At 42.2% G+C, this 22,802-nt stretch overlaps 1 protein-coding gene across 5 annotated transcripts in view; it reads left to right on the forward strand.

Moving 5' to 3' along the window:
* The first annotated feature begins 5,642 nt into the window (after positions 1-5,642).
* PUS7 (pseudouridine synthase 7) overlaps positions 5,643-22,802 on the forward strand; it is a 68,811-nt gene continuing 51,651 nt past the window's right edge. For all 5 annotated transcript variants that reach the window (XR_015162698.1, XM_086396952.1, XM_086396951.1 and 2 more), the window contains exons 1-4: positions 5,643-5,878; positions 15,219-15,639; positions 16,511-16,595; positions 16,729-16,830. Coding sequence is in view for 4 of the 5 variants with exons in the window: in XM_086396952.1 (XP_086253078.1) it covers positions 5,752-5,878; positions 15,219-15,639; positions 16,511-16,595; positions 16,729-16,830 (735 nt within the window). In the remaining variant the exon portion in view is untranslated. The remainder of the gene's footprint in view (positions 5,879-15,218; positions 15,640-16,510; positions 16,596-16,728; positions 16,831-22,802) is intronic.

The raw sequence follows: 22,802 nt of genomic DNA on the forward strand, positions 1-22,802 counted from the left end.
AGAATCAGTATATCATTCAATTTCTCAATGGTCACAAAGAAACCCAGAAGACATCAGAGCATGTCTGTCAAACTTCAAAAGAAAATTTATTTCACACTGAAATTCTGTACATGACAAGTAAACTACCAACCAAATGTGGATAAAGAATAAAGGTGTGTTCAGACATTCAAGACCTCAACAAATTTCCCTTTCGTTTATTTCTCCTTCCTCAGGAAGCTACTGGAGATGTATGTACTCCATTAAAATGAGGACTATACAAAGGAAAAGAGTGCATGTAATATGGGAAACACGCAGAGGAGAAAAATAAAGTGGGAAGCCCTAACAACAACTGTGCACTTGAGGTAGGTGGTACAGGTCAGAAGGTTCCAGAAGAGATGCCTTTGAAAGATAAGACTGATGGAACTCCTTGTCTGTCAGAATCTCTGGAGAGAGAAGTTTAAACAATCATTAAGAAGGCAGGGCTTGGTTTAGTGATGAATAGTAAAACAAAAAAGACCATTATTAACTTCAAGAAAAACAAAAACTGTGAAGGGAATAGAATTAATCAAAGTATATTACTTTGCTCAAGACGTTTGGCTAATCATAATGAAGTTAACACAAATCTGTTTTAAAGTACAATATAATGATATCGGGCACATAAAGAGGTGGGAAGTGTGGTGGGGGTTGGGGAAGGGCTAAAGGAAGGAAGAAGAGATGAACCCTCATTTTTCATTAAGTGAAGTCAATAGATAGTGCCTAACAACGACATAGCAAGAAATAGAAATGCAAACATTTCATAGAAATGAAGGTAAATATTAAAATAACCAGTGGAAAAAGGTGAAATGACTTTGAGGAAGAAGAAACAGGGAAGGAGTAAGATGGGAATATTGTCTCTGCTGTTTCATTGCAAAATTTACAGGATTTTTGCAGAATTGACTCTAACCCATAGATATGTATAATTCTGATAAAAATTGGGAAAAAAAAGAGAAAAAAGATTACTCTAAACCCAAATTTTTGCCTCTGAAGAATTCTCAGTCTGGTGAAGGAAATAGACATGAATATTAATTTAGGATTGAGTGCAGGTAAGTTCAACAAGGGATATGTTTGCATTGATTGAGGGAGCACAAAAAACCAATTAACTACTATCTGGAAAATGGAAAGAGGCATCTAAGATGGGCAGAATATGAGACAATAAGGATGAAACAAGAGATAAACTGTGTGTTTAGGCAGTTAGCAATCCATAGTGCTGTGCTTCATTGTTCAGTGTGTCCAGCTCTTCTTGACCTCATGGACTGCAGCCCGCCAGGCTCCTCTGTTCATGAGGATTCTCTAGGCAAGAATACTGGAGTGGGTTGCCATGCCCTCCTCAGGGGATATTCCCCACCCAGGGATGGAACCCAGGTCAGGTGGATTCTTTACTGTCTGAGCCACCAGGGAAGCCCAATCCATAGTGCTGATGTGTAAAAGCAGGATCCTGAATATTATACATATTATACATGTTCAGTTCAGTTCAGTCGCTCAGTTGTGTCCGACTCTGCGACCCCATGAATCGCAGCACGCCAGGCCTCCCTGTCTACCACCAACTCCTGGAGTTCACTCAAACTCATGTCCATCGAGTCAGTGATGCCATCCAACCATCTTATCCTCTGTTGTCCCCTTCTCCTCCTTCCCCCAATCCCTCCCAGCATCAGAGTCTTTTCCAATGAGTCAACTCTTCCCATGAGGTGGCCAAAGTACTGGAGTTTCAGCTTTAGCATCATTCCTTCTAAAGAAATCCCAGGACTGATCTCCTTCAGAATGGACTGGTTGGATCTCCCTGCAGTCCAAGGAACTCTCAAGAGTCTTCTCCAATACCACAGTTCAAAAGCATCAATTCTTTGGCACTCAGCTTTCTTCACAGTCCAACTCTCACATCCATACATGACCACAGGAAAAACCACAGCCTTGACTAGACGGACCTTTGTTGGCAAAGTAATGTCTCTGCTTTTCAATATGCTATCTAGGTTGATCATAATTTTTCTTCCAAGGACTAAGTGTCTTTTAATTTCATGGCTGCAGTCACCATCTGCAATGATTTTGGAGCCCCCAAAAATAAAGTCTGACACTGTTTCCACTGTTTCCCCATCTATTTCCCATGAAGTGATGGGACCAGATGCCATGATCTTCGTTTTCTGAATGTTGAGCTTTAAGCCAACTTTTTCACTCTCCTCTTTCACTTTCATCAAGAGGCTTTTTAGTTCCTCTTCACTTTCTGCCATAAGGGTAGTGTCATCTGCATATCTGAGGTTATTGATATTTCTCCCGGCAATCTTGATTCCAGCTTGTGCTTCGTCCAGCCCAGAGTTTCTCATGATGTATTCTGCATAGAAGTTAAATAAGCAGGGTGACAATATACAGCCTTGACGTACTCCTTTTCCTATTTGGAACCAGTCTGTTGTTCCATGTCCAGTTCTAACTGTTGCTTCTTAACCTGCATATAGGTTTCTCAAGAGGCAGGTCAGGTGGTCTGGTATTCCCATCTCTTTCAGAATTTTCCACAGTTTATTGTGATCCACACAGTCAAAGGCTTTGGCATAGTCAATAAAGCAGAAATAGATGTTTTTCTGGAACTCTCTTGCTTTTTCCATGATCCAGTGGATGTCGGCAATTTGATCTCTGGTTCCTCTGCCTTTTCTAAATCCACCTTGAACATCTGGAAGTTCATGGTTCATGTACTATTGAAGCCTGGCTTGGAGAATTTTGAGCATTACTTTACTAGCGTGTGAGATGAGTGCAATTGTGCGGTAGTTTGAGCATTCTTTGGCATTGCCTTTCTTTGGGATTGGAATGAAAACGGACCTTTTCCAGTCCTGTGGCCACTGCTGAGTTTTCCAAATTTGCTGGCATATTGAGTGCAGCACTTTCACAGCATCATCTTTCAGAATTTGAAATAGCTCAACTGCAATATACATGTTAGGATATAATTTTAAAGTCAGGGAGGGAGGTGGGAGGGGGGTTCAGGATGGGGAGCAAGTGTACACCCATGGCGGATTCATGCTGATGTATGGCAAAACCAATACAATATTGTAAAGTAAAAAAAAAAAAGAAAAGAAAAAAAAAAAAAACAAAGTCAAAGAGAACATTAAGCTGTCAAATATTTATTAAAGGGAGTTGGAATGGGGAAGAAGTTTTGAACATTCCTGTGTTATTTTAACTATAAAAGCCAATAAAGACTGCCTTTTTGGAGAACAAAAAAAGTAAAAACTCGTATTTTACTTGGATCTTGTCTAAGGCAGCTTAGGCTGAATTGCAAAGAGGGTAAGTTTTGACCATGGAGTTAGTTAATGTACAAAGTAATGTGAATATTCTTTCTTCCATATATGTTTGTAAAGAGTTGGGCCACAGTTTCAAAGAAGATACTTCTTAAAGGACAGTTCAAACAACAAAAGTTTGAATTACCCATGTCCACTTCTCAGATTTTTTTCAACAAATATATACTTTAGTATTGTTTCATCCACGGTTAGTTGAATCCGTGGATGTGGAACTGCAGATACAAAGGGCTGACTATCAAGTTATACTTGGATTTTCCACCAGACAGAGAACAACATCTACTTCTGCTTCATTGACTATGTAAAGCCTTTGACTGTGTGGATCACAGCAAACTGGAAAATTCTCAAAGAGATGGCAATACCAGAACAACTTACCTGTCTCCTGAGAAACCTGTATGTGGGCCAACAGTTAGAACCAGATATGGAACAACTGACTGGTTCAAAATTGAGAAAGGAGTATGACAAGGCTATATATTGCTTCATTAACTTATATGTAGAGTATATAATGTGAAATGCTGGGCTGGATGAACAACAAGCTGGAATCATGATTGCTGGGAGAAATATTAACAACCTCAGATATGCAGATGATACCACCGTAATGGCAGAAAGTGAAGAGGAACTAAAGAGCCTCTTGATGAGAATGAAAGAGGAGAGTGAAAAAGCTGGCTTGAAACTCAGCATTCAAAAAACGAAGATCATAGCATATGGTCCCATCACTTCATGGCAAATAGAAGAGGAGAAAGTGGAAGCAGTGACAGATTTTCTTTTCTTGGACTCCAGAATCACCACAGACAGTGACTGCAGCCATGAAATGAAAAGATGCTTGTTCCTTGGAAGAAAAGCTATGACCAACCTAGACAGCATATTAAAAAGCAGAGACATCACTTCTGTGACAGAGGTCCATATAGTCAAAGCTATGGTTTTTCCAGTAGTCATGAACGGATATGAGAGTTGGAACATAAAGAAGGCTGAGCGCCAAAGACACAACTTAGTGACTGAGCAACAACAAATGAACAAAGAGTCGGTGCCCCAACCCCTGTATTGTTCAAGGGTCAACCGTATGGGAAAAATTAAATTTAGATTGAATTTCTACTGTGTGGGTGTGGTAAAAATATTTGTAGTTTGCTGTCATTAGGACATTAACCTATGAACTAACCACAGTTCAAGAATATGTGATTGTACATGCATTAGGGACAGAAAATTACCCAAAGTACTTAACTGAGATGAATAATATAAGAGGAAGGCAGGATAGAACACTACCAGTCTGCATGAATTACCTATAATGAGCTAACCAGATTCCCACATGTAAACCCTGGGGTTGAAAACAAGTCTACAAGAAAGCTAAACACCAAAGAATTGATGCTTTTGAACTGTGGTGTTGCAGAAGACTCTTGAGAGTCCCCTAGACTGCAAGGAGATCAAACCAGTCCGTCCTAAAGGAGATCAGTCCTGAATATTCATTGGAAGGACTGATGCTGAAGCTGAAACTCCAATACTTTGGCCACCTGATGTGAAGAACTGACTCATTGGAATAGACCCTGATGCTGGGAAAGATTGAAGGCAGGAGGAGAAGGGGACGACAGAGAATCAGATGGTTGGATGGTATCACTGACTGCATGGACATGAGTTTAAGCAAGCTCCAGGAATTGGTGAGGGACAGGGAAGCCTGGCATGCTGCAGTCCATGGGGTCGCAAAGAATCGGACACGACTGAGCGACTGAAATGAACTGAAGTGCTGCTATGGAAAACTATATGGGGGTTAGTCAAAAAATTTTAAATTACCATTGTTGTTGTTCAGTCGCTCAATGGTGTCTGACTCTTTGCGGCCCCATGGCCCCCATGGACATAATTACCATATGACACTGCAATTTCTCTCTGGGTTTATAGCCCCACCAAAGTCCAAGCGCGGCAGCCTGTGCGCTCCTAGAGTGAAAGGACCACAGTGAGCTCCAGCCCCTACAGGTTGCGAGGCCAAAAGATGCGAGCGCGATGCCTCCCCAGGTCCAAGAAGCAGCAGCGGGATGACGCGGGTGAGACCGCCTCCCCTGATCGGTTGCTGCTGCTGCTGCTGCTAAGTTGCTTCAGTCGTGTCCGACTCTGTGCGACCCCATAGACGGCAGCCCACCAGGCTCTGCCGTCCCTGGAATTCTCCAGGCAAGAACACTGGAGTGGGTTGCCATTTCCTTCTCCACTGCGTGCAAGTGAAGTCGCTCAGTCGTGTCTGACTCTTAGCGACCCCAAGGACTGCAGCCCACCAGGCTCCTCGGTCCATGGGATTTTCCAGGCAAGAATGCTGGAGTGTGGGCAGGGCCAAAAGCGAAGCCGGCGGCGGAGGGCAGGCTCCGCCCTCAGGGGAGGGGCCAGCAGGCAGCGGCGCGTCGGTGCGCCGCACGTGTGCGAGCGAGGCGGCTGTGAGTCCGCCTGAGCGCTGCGGGGGCCTCGGCGTAAACCGAGCTCGCTGCGTATGCTGGGCTGCTCTCGTGGTTGGTTCTTCCGAGTGGTCCTTTCCTCCGCCTTACTCCTGCGCCCGGAGCAGCGCGCCTGCCTTCTCGTCGCCCGGCCTGCGCCGCGCGCACGCTCTCAGGCCCCGGGTAAGTGTGCGGCCTCCCATCTGCCGCCTGGGCTCCGCGGCCAACCTTCGGCCCGGCGCCCCGGCCCGAAACCCACCCTGGAGGGGCAGCATGGACTCGGAAGGAGTCCCGGTCGTGTTCTGAGCCCGCGGCGCGTCCACAGCGCCTCCATTACGGGTCGTGCCCGCGGGAGCGCGGCTGGAGCCGGGCTGGTCTTGAGCCTCGGCGTTGCCAGCCCCGCCCCTCCTTGCTCTCCGGGCGGGTCCTAGCGGCCGCCGCGCCCTCTCTCCTCCCAGCGGCGCTGTCAGCGCGTGGATCCCTGTCCCACTCCTCTTCTTTGCCCCCGAGGGTTCCTAAACTCTTCTTCCTCCCGGAAGACACAACCCTCCTTTATCCTGAAGCCCATGACAGCGCTCCCTTGCACCGCTGGGCCCGCCCACGTTCTTTCATCCTCTTATTTATCTCATTACTAACAGCGATCCTACTATGTTCCGGGCAGGCTCTCAGGTGACTGTTTTATAGACGTTTCCCAGTGTAGGAGCAAACCAGAGTTTTTCCCGGTCAAATTTAAATGAGTGGATGCAGCAGGGGGTTGCTGGGCGTGTTGAAACTAATCCGCAAGGTGTCTTTACCGCCAGCCCTCCACCGAGAGATTTAAAAATACACTCATTGCCTGAGTATTAGGGCCTGCCAAGAAATAAGGTTTGGAGAGTTTAGTCTTTCACATATTTAGTTCTGTTGTCACACCACTTTTTTTTTTTTTAATTCCGAAAATAAAGGCTAACTACAGATTGGTTTTTGTTTCAAGTCTCTAATCATCTGTGAATCCGGCATGCCCCGTCTCCTGGGGCTGCCTTGGCAATTGAGGGAACAGTCAAAAATCAGACTACTGTACAGTCATACTGAAAAGGGACTGCTGGATATGCAGTGATTTTGGTCAGTCATTAGGCAGAGTAGCCAACAGTTCGTATGTATTCATTTACAACTCCTTTTGAACTTATATTTTGGTAGAAACTGGTACAGTAGAGTGATTAGTAAAACATGGCTTTTGGCCCCAGATAGGAGAGAGAAATGGAGAAGGAAATGGCAGCCCACTCCAGTGTTCTTGCCTGGAGAATCCCAGGGACGGGGGAGCCTGGTGGGCTGCCGTCTATGGGGTCACACAGAGTCGGACACGACTGAAGCGACTTAGCAGCAGCAGCAGGAGAGAGAAATGACAGTCCAGCTGGTCCCTTGACCAAGTTTGCTCCTATCTCAGGTCCTTTGTTGGCCCTGTTTCCGCTGCTTTTCGTGTCTAGTTCTTCAAGCCTTTGCTCACAAGTCACCTCCTTAGACTTCACTGAAGAGCACCCCTCTTATTCTCACTGTCCTTACTCTGCTTGATTAGTGGCTTTTACAGATGTGCGTTTCCTGAGATTGTTTTAATTTTTTTCTCTGATATGTAAGCTCAGTGGGGGCAGGAAATTTTCTTTTCCCCAGTGCCTGGACCAGTGCCAGACAAATAAGAGGTGCTCAATAAATATTTGTGAAATAAACAAATCTAACGGATTTCATTACTTCACATATTAGAGTGTAGTGTGTGCCCTGCCGTAATGAGAGGGCTCCTTATTGTGAGAGCTGGAGGGCTTCTTGATGGTTTGCAGAGGAGGAGGAGAGATGCATTTAAAAAGGGTAAGTTGTAGAGGGTTTTGAAGTACAGATGAGATTGAGATTAATATTGCTGTTTTTCAATGTTCATTTTTCAGGAAATAATGTTAAGGGACTATCAATGTTGCATTAAAATTTTGAAAATGCTAAACTTGATTTTTATTGTGGATTGTAGAGGAAGCTTATTTGTGAATCTAATTTCTTAATGAAAAACTTAAAAACTGTTGAAATTGTAAAATTTCTAATCCCATTTGGTTCATTTGGAGTGTAAAAGAAATAAAATCTATTACTTTAGTGTTTTCCTCTAATGAATTGTGTAGGACTTCGAGTTCGTGTGTACGTATCAGTGGATTTCATTTTCTTCCCAGAAGCATCAAGTTTCTGGTCTCTAATAAAGACTGCTTGACATTTGAGATGCTATCTTACTATTTTGGATAGTGTATTTGTGCAGCTTTATGTTTTTTGAAAATTTTTGAAATGTTAATACCATTTTAAAAACTCATAAAGCTAGGCCTTTTACTTCCCACCCCTATCCACCCCCCTTTTTTTCCCCTCCGTTTTTTAAAGCCAGTCGTTTTTTGCAGCTTTGCCATAGAAGACTTGAATATGTATATTTGGATTTTCCTGAATGCAAACTCATTTCCTTAGAGCAGTTGAATGGGGGCAGTCAGGGTTGTTCCGTCATTCTGGTTAAATTCTTCTCAGCCTCTTGGATATTCACATGGTCCTCTCTCATTTAGGAATTATATTTCATTTCGGTCTTCTCGTTTATGTATTTTCTGCTTAAGAAATTGATGCTGATTTTAGTTCTGCCTCTCCTGGTCCAGAAGTTTGCCCAGCTGTTTTAGTAAATATGTTTGTTCTCAGCTTCTAGGCCCACAGACAGAACTTAGCAAAATATATATTAAGTGATGTATAATCACTTGTGCTACATATACCTTAATAATTAATGTCTGTATTAGGGCCATTGGCTAAAACAAATGGAAAATAATTTTGTTTAATGAGCTTGTCTTTGCAATTAAATGTAACAAGAAAAAGAGATCAGGCAAGTGTCCAAAGTATCAAGAAAAAGACTGCCAAAAAATACTAAAGGCCTGTTTATTTGGTGCTCTTGGCAGTGCTTTGAGGGTCTCTTAAAATTGAAATGATGTTTGAAGGAGAAAGCCATGCTTAACCATTAGCCCAGAAAACAAAAGAACCATAAGAAGCTTTGATTTTTTTCCCAGACTCAGCAGCACAGTTCTGCGGTGGAAAGCATCCATAATAAATATTAATGAGCAACAGTTGAATAACAACAGCTAGAACAGACCTTTGACCAAGTCATCATTTTTCTGCTTTCCAGAGAAAGGAACTGAGACTTCAGAGTGGTGGCTCACTTGGTAAAGGGCACAGCCTAGATCAGACTCCAAGTCATATGCCCAGACTGCCACTCACCAAACAAGAGTTGACACCAGTGCTTGATACTTCAGATCCACCATCTGCTAATATCCTCATTCCAGGGATGTTAGGTGTAACAATCCTGTCCTAAGCCTTCTAGAATTTCATTCACATGGGGAAGATGAGGGGATGGAGTGATACCTGTATTTTGGCTTAGGTGACTGGTAATTTGTTGCTAAGATTCTTTGAGGTAAGAGATGCAATTTAAAAGAAGTGCATTTGTGGTGGGAAAAGATGAGATCACTTTAGGGCATGAATTTGATATTTGATTCCACCTCTTACTAGCTGTGTGAACTAGAGCAAAATACTCTCTGGGCTTCAGTTTTTTAGGGGCTAAAGTGGGAATGATAATGTCACATAAGTCACAGGGCTGAAGAGAGGCTTAAATGAGCTCAGAGTGCACACGCTGTCATTGTTTAGCTGTTGTTCCCGTTGCCTTGGACCCTTGAGTGAACAGGGAGTTGGAGATGGGTCTTGGCTGGAAAACGAGACTGAGAAGGAATCAGGACTGGGGAAGGAAGCCGGGGAAGCCAAGTGTAAGCTGTAAGTTGAGCAGGAGGGGAAAAGAGCACCTCGAGATGCAGGAGAACAGCATGGAGTAGAAGCCACATCTTCCACCTGAACGTAAGCTTCGTGCTGGTTGGGCAGTCTATTTGATTTGCTTGTGTGTCGTCTTGTGTCGTGTATGGTGCCTGGAATAATGCCTGGCACAGAGGTGCACGGTGAGTGTTTGCTGAGGGGATGAAGTACGGGTACGAGGAGTGAGTGAGTGTTAAAATGAGTCTGGACCTCTCTTCAGAGGGCTGCCGTTGTTTGGCAATGGTTATCATAAGGGGTTTTGTGACTGTGCTGGTAGGAGGGGCATTGCCTGAGGACCCCTGTTTTCTTGGTGAATGGCGCACAGGAGTTGGAGGGATGGCAAGACAGCCTGGAGGGTTGTCATGAGAAGTCCACTCACCTGGCCTTGTGTTCTCCGGCCAGGAGCACAGGTGGAGACAGCAGAATTGGTCCTCAGTTGAGGTTTGACAGGGATCTTGCAGCAGGACTAGTGAGCAAGAGTGTTGAGTGTTGGTTAGGAGTTTGCAGTTGTTGAGCTTTGGCGTACTTGAGGAAATGAAGTACTTGAGGTGGTATCTTGGAACTGGAGGTCTTGGTGTGTTTGAAAACAGGTGATGGGAGAGAGGGAGCAGTAGAGCTAGAAAGAGTGGTGGTTTGATGAGAGTAGAATAATTAGTATATCTTTTTATACCTTGAACTTTTATAATAAAACATTTCAGACATGCACAGTAGAGAGAATGATGTCATGACATCCCCATGTTCCCATTACCCAGTTTCAACAACTATCAACTCATGGCCAGTCTTGTTTTAAATCTCTACCCTACTCTACTTCCATTCACCACTGGTTAATTATTTTGAAACAAAGTCCAGACTTCATATCTTTTCAACCATAAAGATTTCAGTCTGTATCTCTAAAACATAAAGATTCTGTTTTTAAGTGTAACCACAGTGATATTGCTGAAGTTGAAGCACCAATACTTTGACCACCTGATGAGAAGAATTGACTTCTTAGAAAAGACCCTGATGCTGGGAAAGATTGAAGGCAGGAGGAGAAGGGGATGATAGAGGACTAGATGATTGGATGGCATCACCAACTCGATGGACATGAGTTTGAGCAAGCTCCGGGAGTTGGTGATAAACAGGGAAGCCTGGCGTGCTGCAGTCCATGGGGTCGCAAAGAGTCGGACTGAGCGACGGAGTTGAATAGTGATATTGCACCTTAAAAGTTGACCATACTATCTTAATGTCATCAACTGTCCCCACTGTTTCAATATCCCTGATTGTCTCATAAATACATTTTTAACAGTTGGCTTGTTAAACCTGGATTCAAAGAAGGATCCAGGTTTATTCCTCCTTTTCCTGTTGCTATTCATTAGTTGAGGGACTGTCTTGATCCTTGTTGGGTTTTCCACATTCAGACTTCTGCTGATTGCTTCCCTGTGCTGGTGGTGAACGTAACATCTTCTGTCTCTTTATGCCATCTAAACTAGTAGACATAGTTTCAGTCAGTAAGAACTTCATAGACAACAGCATGTCCTTTCAGGGGCCTGCAGCATCTGGGTTGTCTCTTTTTTTGTGATGTTAGTGGCCATTTATGTCATTGCCCAGGGCTAGTATTTCATTAGGGAATTGCTACTTAGTGTGTCTTTGATCTCTGTAGATGGGGAAGAGTTTCAGCACCTGTTTCAGGACTTCTCAAAAATATCTGCTGATGCTTAATATACTTCTCTGGATTCTCTGGCAGGTATTAGAGAGTTAATATCCTCAGAGAGTCTGCACACCTCTTGAAGGAGGACAAGAGACTAGCATTTATTTAGTTCCTACTGTGGCTAGCCACTCTGTTTGTTATCTCATTTCATTTTCACAACAGTCCTGGGAAGCACATATTATTCATGTTTTTCAGCTGAAGAACAGGGGCTAGGAGAGGTTATTGACTCTGACCAGTTAAACAGCTGGAAAGTGGGGCAGGAAAGCCTGGTGTTTGGGTGCCTGTATGGGTAGTGCACATGAAGGGAGGTAAAATGGGAAGACGTGGACTTAATAGAGAGGAGGGCATGGGATTTGGGCCTCAAGGTCTTTAGGTGAGTCTTAAAGGACAGGTGGTGGTGGTGGTACTCAGTCATGTCGGACTCTTTGCAATGCCACGGATTGCAGCACACCAGGCTCTCCCATCCTTCACTGTCTCTTGGAGTTGGCTCAGTTTCATGTCCATCGAATCAGGTGAGACTAGGTTAATCTGAGAATACAGATATGGAGGACCTCCCACTGGAGAGAGTTCTGTGAGCAGTCAGGCTGGGATTGAGACCTGTGGGGGCTGGGCCTGAGTTAGAGGCGTGTGTGGAGGATTGGAAATCAACACAGTGCTGGATGATGGACGGTGCCGAAGCAGAATGGGAAAGAGGAAGTAACTGGTGTTTCTGTCGAGGCTCTTGGCCCTCAGGTTGTTGAGAAAGAGCCTGATGAGTTCTCTGCATTCTGGGTAGGAGGGAGATGTGCTGCTGCTGCTGCTAAGTCGCTTCAGTCGTGTCCGACTCTGTGCGACCCCACAGACGGCAGCCCACTAGGCTCCCCCGTCCCTGGGATTCTCCAGGCAAGAACACTGGAGTGGGTTGCCATTTCCAGCCCTCCCTGAAGAGAGCAGAGTTCAGGACTTGGAAGGGTATCAGGACCTCCTGGTAGATCCTGTCATGCCAGCTGGGAACTTGGGGTGGGGAAGGGGTTGTTTCTTCTAGAGATGTCTGTGTCTCTTTTGGCTAGCAGGCTACTTGAGGAGAGTGAATTGGGACAAATGGGTGGCCCTGATGTCACTGGGTTGTAGGCGATTGAGAACTCGCCTAGCCTATGTGGTCATCTCAAGCTTAATTTCCACTTGGTTGGAGGTCTTGCCATTGTAGATGCCCACCGTGCAGCCCACCACCTCAGGCAGGATGATTGCATCGTGCAAGCGTGTCTTCACACCGGGGGCTTCTTGGTGGGCGGCACCTCCTTCTTGGCTTCCTGCAGGCGCTTCTGCAGCCATGCTGCTGGCTCTGGAGGCCACGGTTCCAGATCAGCAGCTCACAGGACGTGCTCAGACCCTGGTCGAGGTCCACACCGCCCCTGGGGAGCTGTTGTGGGTTTGGGGGGAAGACTGTGTGTGACACAGTGTAATAAGTGACTCAGGGATGTCTGCCAGGTGCCAGCAACATGGCTGGACTGTACATGTGCTGGTCTCCTCCCCATCCCCATGCCCCTGTGACTCTTTCCGGGGTCCCCATGTCAGGAAGAGTTCCCCTACCCTCTCAAGTTCCCAGGACGGAAAACCCGAGTCATCCTATAGTATTTCCTTTTTCCTCCACCCAGTCCTGTCCGCACCACCTCCTAAATGTTCCTGAACCCACCTCCACCTTCTGTTACCCTTGCCTCAGCCTTAGATCAAGCTGATTTCTTTCCTCAGTTGTTGTCTTACCTAATCTCCCAGCCTAACCCCATCTTTCTCTTTGAAAAGATGCCATGAAATATCTCTGACTCATGAATCAGACGGCAGTTTGGTTTTTCAGCTGTAATTCCCTGCATTCAGCCTGGTGTGGCTTCAACCAGCTCCCAGCTTTAACTCCAGGCTCTCTCCTTGTATGTTTTACTCTTTGTGATGCGGGGCCAGCTTGGTGGGCTTCCTCTAGCTCTCCGAGCCTCTGTGCATGCTGCACCACCTTCCTCCCCGCTTTTCCACAGCCTCTCTCTTACTTAGTCCCCAAAGCTTAGCTCAGGTGTTCACTTCTGGTCTTTCATTAGGAAGGGGTCTTCTAGGACACCCTCACCACCAGTGGCCCCATGGTCTTCTCTGTGTGGCCATGTCTCCAAGTAAGCCCCGGGCCCAGTCTGCCTCCCTCACTGGTGTACAAGCTCTGAGGGCAGTTTTGGTGAAATAAAATGAGAATGAAATAGCACCACATCACATAAGTCAGTGTTCTCTTTTGCTATACCTTGCTTAGAACACATAAAAAATAAATGCTTTCTTACCTGAATTAAGAGATAATTTTTATAAATTGTACAACTAGTTGCAGTCCACTTCTATTCCTGTTTCTTGGTTTCTTCCGTTTTCTTTTTTTTTGTCTTTCAAACAAAATTATTTTTATTGACATTTTCTCTACCTTCCCCGTCATGATCCTTTTTTCCTTTTCCTTTTCTTTCCATTCTTGATTTTTGACAATGAAGCAAGATCAAACATGGATTCTTAAAATTTAGTTCATCATTATTGCTCTGCTGTAGATGCTTGTATAGATGGGATTCTGGCTAATCAAGAGAACTAGGATGTTCTGCTCATTTATATTCTTTATGTTTACTGAGTTTGTATGTTACTTAAAGCATCTCCCTAAATAATTAATATAGGGCTTCCCAGGTGGCTCAGTGGTAAAGGATCCACCCTGCAATGCGGGAGACATGGGTTTGATCCCAGAGTTGGAAAGGTCCCCTGGAGAAGCAAATGGCAAGCCACTCAGTATTCTTAACCTGGGAAATCCCATGGACAGAGGAGCTTGGCGGGCCACAGTCTTTGGGGTCACAAAAGAGTCAGACATGACTTAGCGACTAAATAACAATATAATTAAAATAAGAAAAAGCCTTATCCCTGTTTCACCTAGAGCATCAAATAAAATCAAATTAGACAGGCACTTGCAGTCTTAGATATTAATAAATGTGTGCTCTGAACTGCAAAATATATATGGCTTCCTAGACTTTTGCTCAGTAATGTGTGTACTAGCTTTAAATGATCTGTATTTTTTTAATTGTGGCAAAATACACACAACATCATTCTGACCATTTTTAAGTATATAGTTCAGTAGTGTTAAGTTCATACACATTGTGTAGCCAATATGTAGAGCTTTTTTATCTTGCAAAACTGAAACTCTGTACTTAAACAACTTTTTGTTCTCTTTGCTTTTTTTTTTTAAGTCCATTTTTTACTTTTTGGCTATGCTGAGTCTTCACAGTGTCATGCGGGCTTCTCTAGTTGTGTACCCAGGCTCTAAAGTGCTCGGGCTCAGTAGTTGAGGCTCAGGCTTAGTTGTCCCGAGACATGTGGGATTTAGTTCCTGACCAGTGATCGGACCCACATCCTCTGCATTGGAAGGCTCCGGACCACTAGGAAAATCTCATTCTCCTTGCTTCAAAAAGAAAAAAAAATGAGTATGTGTTCATGTCAGTAAATATATGCATACACTTTTATCTTAATCAGTTTTTCGAAAAGATAGCAAGATCCATGAAGCAAAAGTTAGATGATACAACTGTGGTATTAACAAGTCTTCCTGCCGTCCCCAGTCACCTATACACACACCCTCTCCTAGAAGTAACTGCCTTTTCCAGTTTCTTTGAACATTGGTTTTACATATTGTTCAGCTTATGTACCCTAATGTCATTGTTCTTATTTTTTTTTTTTATGTAAAAGCACTGAGATGAGCATCCTTACAGCTAAAACTTGAAACACTTTAATTAATTTCTTAGGATAATCCCTTAAAGAAGTATTTCTGGGTCAAAAGGCATACATATTTTAAAGGCTTTTGATATCAAATTCCCTGCAGAAGTGCTGTACCATTTTTTCTATGCCACTAAAAGCATATTTGGAAGAATTATTTTAATAATTGATACTTAGGACCTTAGGAACAAAGTTAACTGTGCCTCTGTTTGCTGAAACCCAATTCTGTATAGAAGTGATTTTTACCACCTACTCTCTTCCTTCTAAAAGGTTCTCTTACATGTTTTCTTGGATACTTGAAAATGGAGATGACAGAAATGACTAGTGTGTCATTGAAACGGGGGTCCGTTGCCATAGAAGATAATGACAGTGTGGCCCCAGCTGAGGAGGCCAAGAGACAGAAGGTCTCAGGATGCTGTCCAACCACAGGTCAAGATGGGCTAGAGAACAGCTCTCTACCTAGCAGCGAAAAGGTGCCTGGGCCTCCCGAAACTGCTGAACAGGGTGAAAAGAACTCTGAGGTTCCCTCAGAGGAAGAGGAGGAGGAAGATGGCCTCTCAGAGGAGGATGAGGAGGAGGAGGAAGCGGAGAGCTTTGCAGACATGATGAAGCATGGGCTCACAGAGCTGGATGTGGGCATCACCAAGTTCGTAAGTTCTCACCAGGGATTCTCAGGAATCTTAAAAGAAAGGTTCGTTTTGTTTTTGTATCAAGTTATTTTTGTTTTATTAATTCTTTTCTTTAAAAAGAAATCAGTCTATTTTTCCATTTTTAGTGTTCTGTCCCCAAGGATTTTTCACACCAGTGGTCGGTCAGGAATAGGAAAGCTGCCCAAATAAGTAAATGAAACCATTTGAATATAAAATGAGTAAAAAATAGCAATTTCCCTGTGGCCTGCTTTGTTAGTATGTGAATGGGTATTTCCTTAAAATATATTACTTTCAATGGTAATTAAATGGTTTCGAGTTTTCCCTTGAATTGGTCTTAAAATCTTAAACTCTTTTACCTGAATGGGCCACATCGACAGGAGAGAGAAGGTAGTCTTTGTAGCCAGGTGGATCTGGGTGTGAATGTAGTTCAGCCACTTCATAGTTACTTAACTTCTTTGAGCCTCAGAATCCTTGTCCGAAAAATGGGTCATAATGCTACCTGGGAATAGTTAATAGGACTTTAAATAATGTATGTAAAGTATTTAGCATAAAGGTAAGCTTCAGGGTGGCTCAAGGTAGATACACTAGCTTCCAATTTAGTTAAATTTGCTGTGTTTCATGATTCACTTTAGAATGAACTATGTAATCATAGGACAACGTTAATAAGCTTTGACCTAGGCATTTTTCTGGAAGAGTATTCTAGAAGCTCAGAAGGTCTTTTCTGTACCTGGTACCAGGCCAAGGTGTGGATTAGACTTCATCACGAAACCAGAAAAAATAACTACATGACTTTGCACTGAGAGTTTTTATTTTTAATACCTGTTTGCACAATAATAAGGCTTACTGTTGACAAACTTTCTCCTAAAATTAATAGGCAGCAAAATAATAATGCTCTGATTTTCTTTTCCTCAGATACTCTGACTTTGTCGTTCACGAAATAGGAAGAGATGGACGAATCAGCCATTTGAGTGACTTGTCTGTCCCAGTAGATGAAGAGGTAGGAACAGCTCTCTAGCAAAAGTCACCTTCTGTATAAAAATAATACTTCCTGGAGATCACAGAAATACAGAGCTTTGACAGCCTCAAATTCTGTGTGTGACTCACTGAGAGTTCTCGTGGTTATTTTAAAGGATCCTTCAGAAGATGTATTTACAGTTTTAACAGCTGAAGAAAAGCAGCGTTTAGAAGAGCTCCAGCTTTTTAAAAATAAGGAAACCAGTGTTGCCATTGAGGTAAGTAGTGCAAAAACACGTGAAAAGTTTTTTTTAAGGTTTTCATTGCGTCTTTTTGGGTGGATGTTTAATAAGTGTCTTCTGGAAGAATTACAGTAGTTAACAAAAGGATGGACTTGCCCTATTTGATCTAAAAGAGCATTGTGTTAAAAAATGTTTTTTATCAGTGGCAGGTAACAAGTATTCAGATAAACTATGGCCAAAAGAAAAAAAAAAAGTTATGTTTTTGCTTAAAATATTTTTTTTTACATGACCACAAATCGACAAAAAAAAAAATCTGCTGTTTGGAATTGTAGAGTGACCATTGTATCACATAGTGTCTGCTGCAAAGGACTATCACAGCCTGACAGAGTGTGGTCCTGACAGGGAGGCCATGGCCCAGCTCCAAAGGCCTCCTGGTCTCAAATGAGGCACTGGAAGGGAAGGGAATTGGGGGAAGGAGGTAAGGGAGTGTTGCTTTGCTTATCTTGAAATTACTGTTCATAACAAAAAGAGCTCGGCTACTAAATAGAACAGTAAATGCCTTTTATACAGTTGTTTGTTACGGAAGTTTTCCTCTTCTCAGTTAGTGCTGTCACTGGTGGCTCAGTGGTAAAGAATCTGCTTCCAATGCAGGAGATGTGGGTTCAGTCCTTGGCTTGGGAAGATCCCCTGAAGAAGGAAATGGAAATGGTAACCACTCCAGTATTTTTGCCTGGAGAATTCCATGGACAGAGGAGCCTGGTGGGCTACAGTGCACAAGCTCACAAGGGTTGGACATTACTTAACAACTAAACTACCACCTCCATGATCCTCTCCAGTGAAATTGTGATGCGAGACATGTTTTTAATTTCAAATCTTCAAAAAATGTAAAACAAACAGGCAAATAATTTTGGCAGTATATTTTATTTGCCCTACTATTTTCAAAATATTTCAGTATATAATCAGTATTTTCAAAATTACTAATGACATGTTTTCTTTTCTTTTTTTCCTACCAAGTCTTCAGAATCCTGTGTTACTTTATACCAGTAGCACATCTCATTTCAGACTTGACATGTTTCAAGTGCACAGTTGCCTTGTATGGCTAGTGGTTACCATGAGGGACACAGCAGCTCTAGGTGATCTCTGTAGCAAAAAAAATACAAGATTCTAAGAATCTTGTAGCACAAGACTTTTAGAGTTGTAAGTTTGTGTTAAATTCATCTTGCACTATATTTTGATGACTTGCTGGATTTCGGGTTGTCAGAAATTGCCACTTCCATTGCTCCCAGGTAGAAAGAGTTTACTGTAACTTCTCTGAATTTTGGGGGATTCCCTCATGGCTCGGACAGTAAAGAGTCTGCCTGCAGTGTGGAAGACCTGAGTTTGATCCCTGGGTTGGGAAAATCCCTGGAGAAGAAAATGGCAACCCACTCCAGTATCCTTGCCTGGAAAATCCCATGAACGGAGGAGCCTGGCAGGCAAAGTCCATAGTCTCGCAGAGAGTCGGACACGACTGAGCGATGTCACTTTTGCTTTTTGCACTTTCAGAATTTATTATTTGCCTCCAACCCTCTTCTCCCCACCAAAATTTCTCAGAAGTATGTACTATTAAAATTTTCAGTTCAGTTCAGTTCAGTCGCTCAGTTGTGTCCGACTCTTTGTGACCCCATGAACTGCAGCACGCCAGGCCTCCCTGTCCATCACCATCTCCCGGAGTTCACTGAGACTCACGTCCATCGAGTCGGTGATGCCATCCAGCCATCTCATCCCCTGTCGGCCCCTTTTCCTCCTGCCCCCAATCCCTCCCAGCATCAGGGTCTTTTCCAATGAGTCAACTCTTCGCATGAGGTGGCCAAAGTACTGGAGTTTCAGCTTTAGTATCATTCCTTCCAAAGAACACCCAGGGCTGATCTCCTTTAGAATGGACTGGTTGGATCTCCCTGCAGTCCAAGGGACTCTCAAGAGTCTTCTCCAACACCACAGTTCAAAAGTATCAATTCTTCGGCGCTCAGCTTTCCTCACAGTCCAAGTCTCACATCCGTACATGACTACTGGAAAAACCATAGCCTTTAATGACTGAATTTACTCATAGACAAAATAGTCAACAATGCCAAGAAGAAAATTCCCAAGAATTGGTTTTGAGAGCACTCTAGGAGGATGGTCCAGGCAATGCAGTGATATATTATCTCTATAATATGCTTTTTCCTACAGAGATGGTAAGATTTACTGTCACGTTAAAAATTATAGTTATGCCATCTACTGAAAGATTTTACCTTAAAGAGCATGAACCTTGGGTAGGTGTCCTCATCTATAAAATAGAAGGATAAACTTTCTGAATTTTTGAGGTCTGAATATGTATTCACTTATACATACAAACTATGGTTCTGTCTCATTGCTTTCAGTGAATTCTAGGTCTAGACTCAGGTTTTTTTTGGCTGTACCACTCAACTTGCAAGATCTTAGTTCCCCCATTAGGCACCGAACCTACAGAGTTCTAACCACTGGAGCACCAGGGATTTCCCCTAGACTCACTTTTCAAAATGAAAAATGTCTTATCTATATTATAATGTATTTTTCTTTTACATACATATTCATTTATATTTTTTATTTTGCTAGAATATTCTTAGGTTTAGCTAGTAGTAGTTATATTACATCTTATTAGCTTGCAAGTTACAGTCCATCAGTGGGTCATGAAATTAGTGTACTGTATCTTAACCAACATTATTTTTTTTTAATTGCAGTGTTGTGTTATTTTCTGGTGTACAGCAAAGTGATTCAGTTTATATATATATATATATTTTTTTTTTTTCTTTTTTCATTAGGTTTGTTTGTTTCTGTGTGTGTTTAGCCTCACTGTGGCCTGTGGGATCTTAGTTTCCCCATCCAGGGATTGAACCCGTGCCTACTGCAGTGGGAGCACGGAGTCCTCAGCACTGGGTGCCAGGGAATTCCCTCCATTAGGGTTTATTATGAGATACTGAATATGTTAGTTCCCTGTACTACACAGTAGGACTTTGTTTTTTCTGTTTTTGTATATAGTAGTTTCAAACTCCTCTCCCACCCTCTTTCTCCTTTGGTTACCTTTGGTTTGTTCTCTGTCAGTATGTTTCTGTTTTGTAAGTAAGTTCATTTGTATCATATTTTAGACTCCACATATAAGGTATATCATATTTTATTTGTCTTTCTCATTCTGACTGACTTCGTTTAGTGTATCTCTAGGTCCATCCATGTTGCTGCAGATGGCATTATTTCATTGTTTATGGCTGAGTAGTGTTCCATTGTATAAATACCTCATCTTCATTCATCTGTCAATAGATACTTAGATTGTTTTCATGTCTTGGCTGTTATAAATAGTGCTGCCATGAACATGTATCTTTTCAAATTATACTTTTGTCCAAATATATGTCCAGGAGTGGGATGGCTGGTTCATATGGTAATTCTATTTTTAGTTTCTAGAGGAACCTTCAGATTATTTTCCATAGTGCCTGCACCATTTACATTCCCACCAACCGTTTAAAAGTGTTTCCTTTTCTCCATCCCCTTTGCAGCATTTATTTGTATACTTTTTAATGATGACTGTTCCGACTGGTGTGAGGTGGTACCTCATTGTAGTTTTGATTTGCATTTCTCTAATAATTAGCAGTGTTGAGCATCTTTTCACATGTCTGTTGGCCACCTATATTATCTTCTTTGGAGAAATAGCCATTTGGATCTTCTGCCCAATTTTTGATTGGGTTTTTTGTTTGTTTTTATATTGAGCTATATGAGCTGTTTCTATTTTGGAAGTGAATCTGTTGTCAGTCACATCATTTGCAAATGTTTTCTGCCAGTTGGTAGATTGTCATTTTTGTCTATGGTTTTCTTTGCTGTTCAAAAGCTTGTAAGTTTGATTAGGTTCCGTTTGTTTAGTTTTGCTTTTGTTTGTATTCTGTACCCACTTTGGTAAGAGTTTGTATCATGAATGGATGTTAAATTTTATCAAATACTTCTTATGCATCTATTGAGATGATCATATGGTTTTGTCTTTTGTTGATGTGATGTGTCACATTAATTTTTTTTTTTTTTTTGGCATGTGGGATCTTAGTTTCCCTACAAGAGATCAAACCTGTGCCCCCTGCAGTGGAAGCACAGAGTTTTAACCACTGGACTGCCAGGGAAAGTCCCTCACATTGATTGATTTGCATGTGTTGAGCCATCCTTGTGACCCTGGGGTGAATCCAACTGGATTATAGTGTATAATCTTTTTTATGTGTTGTTAGATTCGGTTTGCTAATATTTTGTTAAATTTTTTTACATCAAAGATAATATTTTTCTTTATAGTGAGTGTCTTTGTCTGGTTTTGGTATGGGATGATGGCTTCTTAAAATGACTTTGGGACTGTTCCCTCCTCTTAAGAGTTTGAGAAGGATCAGTATAAGTTTCTCTTTGTATGCTTGATGGAATTCCCCAGTGAAACCATCTGGTCTTGGACCTTTGTTTGCAGGGAGTATTTTTTATTACAGATTCTGTTTCATTTCTAGTGCTCCATCTGTTCAAATTATGTTTCTTCCTGATTCAGTTTTGGTGGGCTGTATGTTCTTGAAACTCGTCCATTTCTTCTAGATTGGCGAAGAAACTTTATTGGCGTGTAGTTGTTCACAGTATTCTCTTATGGTTTTCTGTATTTCTGTGTTATTGGCTGTTATTTTTCCTCTTTCATTTCTTTCTTTGTTTATTTGGAATGCCTGGCCAGAGATTTGTCGATTTTTGTTTACCTCTTCAAAGAAACTGCTCTTGCTAACCAACATTTTTCTAACATAATGAAATGAAATAGGAAATAACAGTGCATTGCACATTATAAGGGTTAAGTACTGTTCTGTACATTTTTAAAAGATTTTTAATAAGGTGCATATGCATATTAATATATTGGAGAAGGAAATGGCAACACACTCCAGTATTCTTGCCTGGAGAATCCCATGGACAGAGGAGCCTAGCAGGCTACAGTCCATGGGGTCGCAAGAGTTAGACACGACTTAGCAACTAACCCATCACATATTAATATATATTGCTGGATACTGAATCCAGGTATGAAATGTATTTCTCAGTGTAAGATACATTCAGAAATTGAAAAACAGTTGTATAACTAGTTAGTTTACATTTTCTTGATGTAGATTTTTCTCTTTTAGTAACAAATATACTGGACTGTCATTATAAAGTTTCTCAGTATAGGGCAGGGTTCATTAGACGCAGGAGTAGATTAGATTGCATTATTCAGGGAATCGAGTTTCTGATATCCCCAAACACACAGCTCACCTGCTTTTCCATCTGTGAGCCCTGAGGTGTTCATTGTTTAGCTGAGTCCCTGAAAGGGAGCATCTGTGATGGGTGGCTATGGAATTGGATGGCCTGGAATTCACATCTGGCTCTGCTCCCCTCCAAATATATAATCTTAACTTCTCTCAGCCTCACTTTCCTCGTCTCTAAATAAATGTGCTGGTGGCTTGATAGGGAACTGATGGGGATTGAATAGGACAGTGATTGTAAAATGATTGGTAACAGTACCTGGCAGCTGGACAAACTCAGTAAATGGGTTCTTATGATTTACAATTTGTAAAGGTCTAAAAGATTTCTGATATGAAAGGCACCTAAATATCCTTCAACAGATGAATGGGTAACTAAGATGTGGTACATATATATGCTGGGATCCTACTTAGCCATAAAAAAGAATGAAATAATATGCAACATGGAGGGAACTACTAAGGGAAGTAAGACAGAGAAAGATAAATACTATGTGATACCACTTATATGTAGAGTCTAAAATACGATACAAGTGAACTATTTGTGAAACAGAAACAGACTCACAGATAGAACAAATTTAAGGTTACCAAAGGAGAAAGGGGTGAGGGACTAATAAATTAGGCATTTGGGATTAACTGATACAAACTAGTATGTGTATAGTAAACAGTAAGGACCTACCATGTACCACGGGAGCTATCTATATTTAATATCTTGTAATTATGTATGTATAGTTG

This window comes from Bos grunniens, chromosome 4, assembly GCF_055505025.1.
Source record: "Bos grunniens cultivar Pamir isolate PY7600 chromosome 4, Bosgru_T2T1.0, whole genome shotgun sequence".
Classification (NCBI taxonomy): domain Eukaryota; kingdom Metazoa; phylum Chordata; class Mammalia; order Artiodactyla; family Bovidae; genus Bos; species Bos grunniens.